Source organism: Fulmarus glacialis, unplaced genomic scaffold, assembly GCF_000690835.1.
Source record: "Fulmarus glacialis isolate BGI_N327 unplaced genomic scaffold, ASM69083v1 scaffold21375, whole genome shotgun sequence".
Taxonomy (NCBI): domain Eukaryota; kingdom Metazoa; phylum Chordata; class Aves; order Procellariiformes; family Procellariidae; genus Fulmarus; species Fulmarus glacialis.
The window spans coordinates 14,167-15,837 of record NW_009215207.1 but is presented as its reverse complement, the minus strand read 5'-3'; the positions used below and the strand labels follow the sequence as shown (position 1 = coordinate 15,837).

The following is a 1,671-nucleotide window of genomic DNA, read 5'->3' as shown; positions in this document are numbered from 1 at the left end:
GGCACCCGGGAGCCCCAGCACAGCGGGGGTGACGTCGAGCTGCTCCGTCTGGGACAGGCCCTGGGAGGTGATGGCAGCTGGTCCGGAGGTGGCCCTGGTCAGCCTGGGACGTTTTAAAGGCGTGGGGACGGAGACGGGCGTGAGGGTCATCAGGACGTTGTTGAGATGCTGCGATTTGTGCTTCAGCTCCTTTGCTCGCTTGCGGTGCTCGTCACACTGCTGCTCCAGAGCTGGAGAGAGAGCAGGGTCGGCTCAGCTTGGACCTGGGACAAGCTTCCCAGGGACCGCGGCAACGCCTGGAGCTGGTTTAGCATCCGCCAGCTTTAACACAAACCCCACTTTCTTACGCAGAAAGAAAACGAGCTGGCAGTGGTGAGAAGTGCTGGAGCACCAGTGTGTCCCGGGGGCATACCTGCCAAATCCCGCGTGTACTGCTCCCTCGAGCGATCCATCTGACACTTGTGGCTGGCCAGGACCTTCTTGACCAGATCCAGCATACCGAAGTTCTGGACTACGTTGTTGAGTAAAACAGCATCTTAAAAACAAGACACAGATCTTTGAAGAAAGCAAAATTCCCCATGCAAACTATTTACGGCTTGGTAAAAAGCCATACGACAGCAAACATGTTCAGCTGAGACTGTCAAAATCTGCGGGAGGGTAACGCAAGAGGATGGGGAAGAGGAGAAGACAGGAGAAGTCACGAGAAAGTGCAAGAGGTCACTAGCGTATAAACAGTCCTCTCCTGCTTAGCAGGGGTGATAAGAAATCTGCTGGCACAGTAGCTAGTTGCTGCATCTTTAGTCCGACAGCCTAAATTCCACCTCAGTCCCCAAGCCAAGTGTTTGTCCAGACCCAGAGCCAGCAGATAGGAAGCCCCAGGCAAAGGAAATTGGAGAACTGAGGCCACCTGAAGCATCCCCGAGCGCAGCGAAGAGCCTGCTCAGGGAGCAGCCAGAAATGGGGTTTACTTACGATGAACTATGTCCCTATAGTGCCATCCAGATATCCCTAAGGAGAAGAAAAACCCACAAGCCCCTCTCTCCTGAGATGCCTCTGCGTGCCCGTGCCCAGGTCCTTACCACCGAGCTGCAGCGGGGGATCCTGCGCTCGCTGCTGCAAGCCCTTCATGGTCTCCACTAGCTCCTGGTGGAACTCGTGGATTACTTCTTCCAGGAGACCCGTATCCTTCAGGCCTCGCCAGAAAGCAAAGGTGTCATCTGGAGAAAGAGAAAGCAAGAGAGAACCTCAAAATCCTCGGAGGGAGGTTTTAATGCTGATCCGCTCGGGGTTCCCTTTCTGGCCCCCACAAGGGTGAAGTCCTCCTAGGCTGCAGGTACAGGGTGCTGGGGCAGAGCCCAGCCACAGCGTGCCCTGAGGGAGGGGCAGCTGGAAAAGGACCTGATTTCTCCATCCTCTGTCACACAAACAGGACACTGATGCTACAGAGAACCCGTTGTTCAGAGCACACCAGAGGAGCAAGAATGATTTTATGACCCCTCTGATTTTTTTTTTCCCCCCCTAGAGCCACACCAAGCATTCGGCCCATGCTTTGACATCTTAGTGCTCAGAAAGAATTTAATCCCAAGACGATGGCGCAGTCAGACCGCACACAGGCGGGATGTAACGCAGTGCTATGCGCCGTAAGCGGCACCCGAATAATCCCAGTGGAGG

General features: G+C 55.1%; 1 protein-coding gene across 1 annotated transcript in view; it reads right to left on the bottom strand.

The window, feature by feature from the left end:
- Window positions 1-21: 21 nt before the first annotated feature.
- Window positions 22-1,671, bottom strand: part of GMEB2 (glucocorticoid modulatory element binding protein 2) — a gene marked incomplete at its 3' end in the record, with an annotated part of 15,768 nt that continues 14,118 nt past the window's right edge. The window contains exons 8-10 of the mRNA XM_009578871.1: window positions 1,080-1,217; window positions 413-535; window positions 22-230 (exon numbers count right to left, since the gene is read on the bottom strand). Coding sequence (XP_009577166.1) covers window positions 22-230; window positions 413-535; window positions 1,080-1,217 — 470 coding nt within the window. The remainder of the gene's footprint in view (window positions 231-412; window positions 536-1,079; window positions 1,218-1,671) is intronic.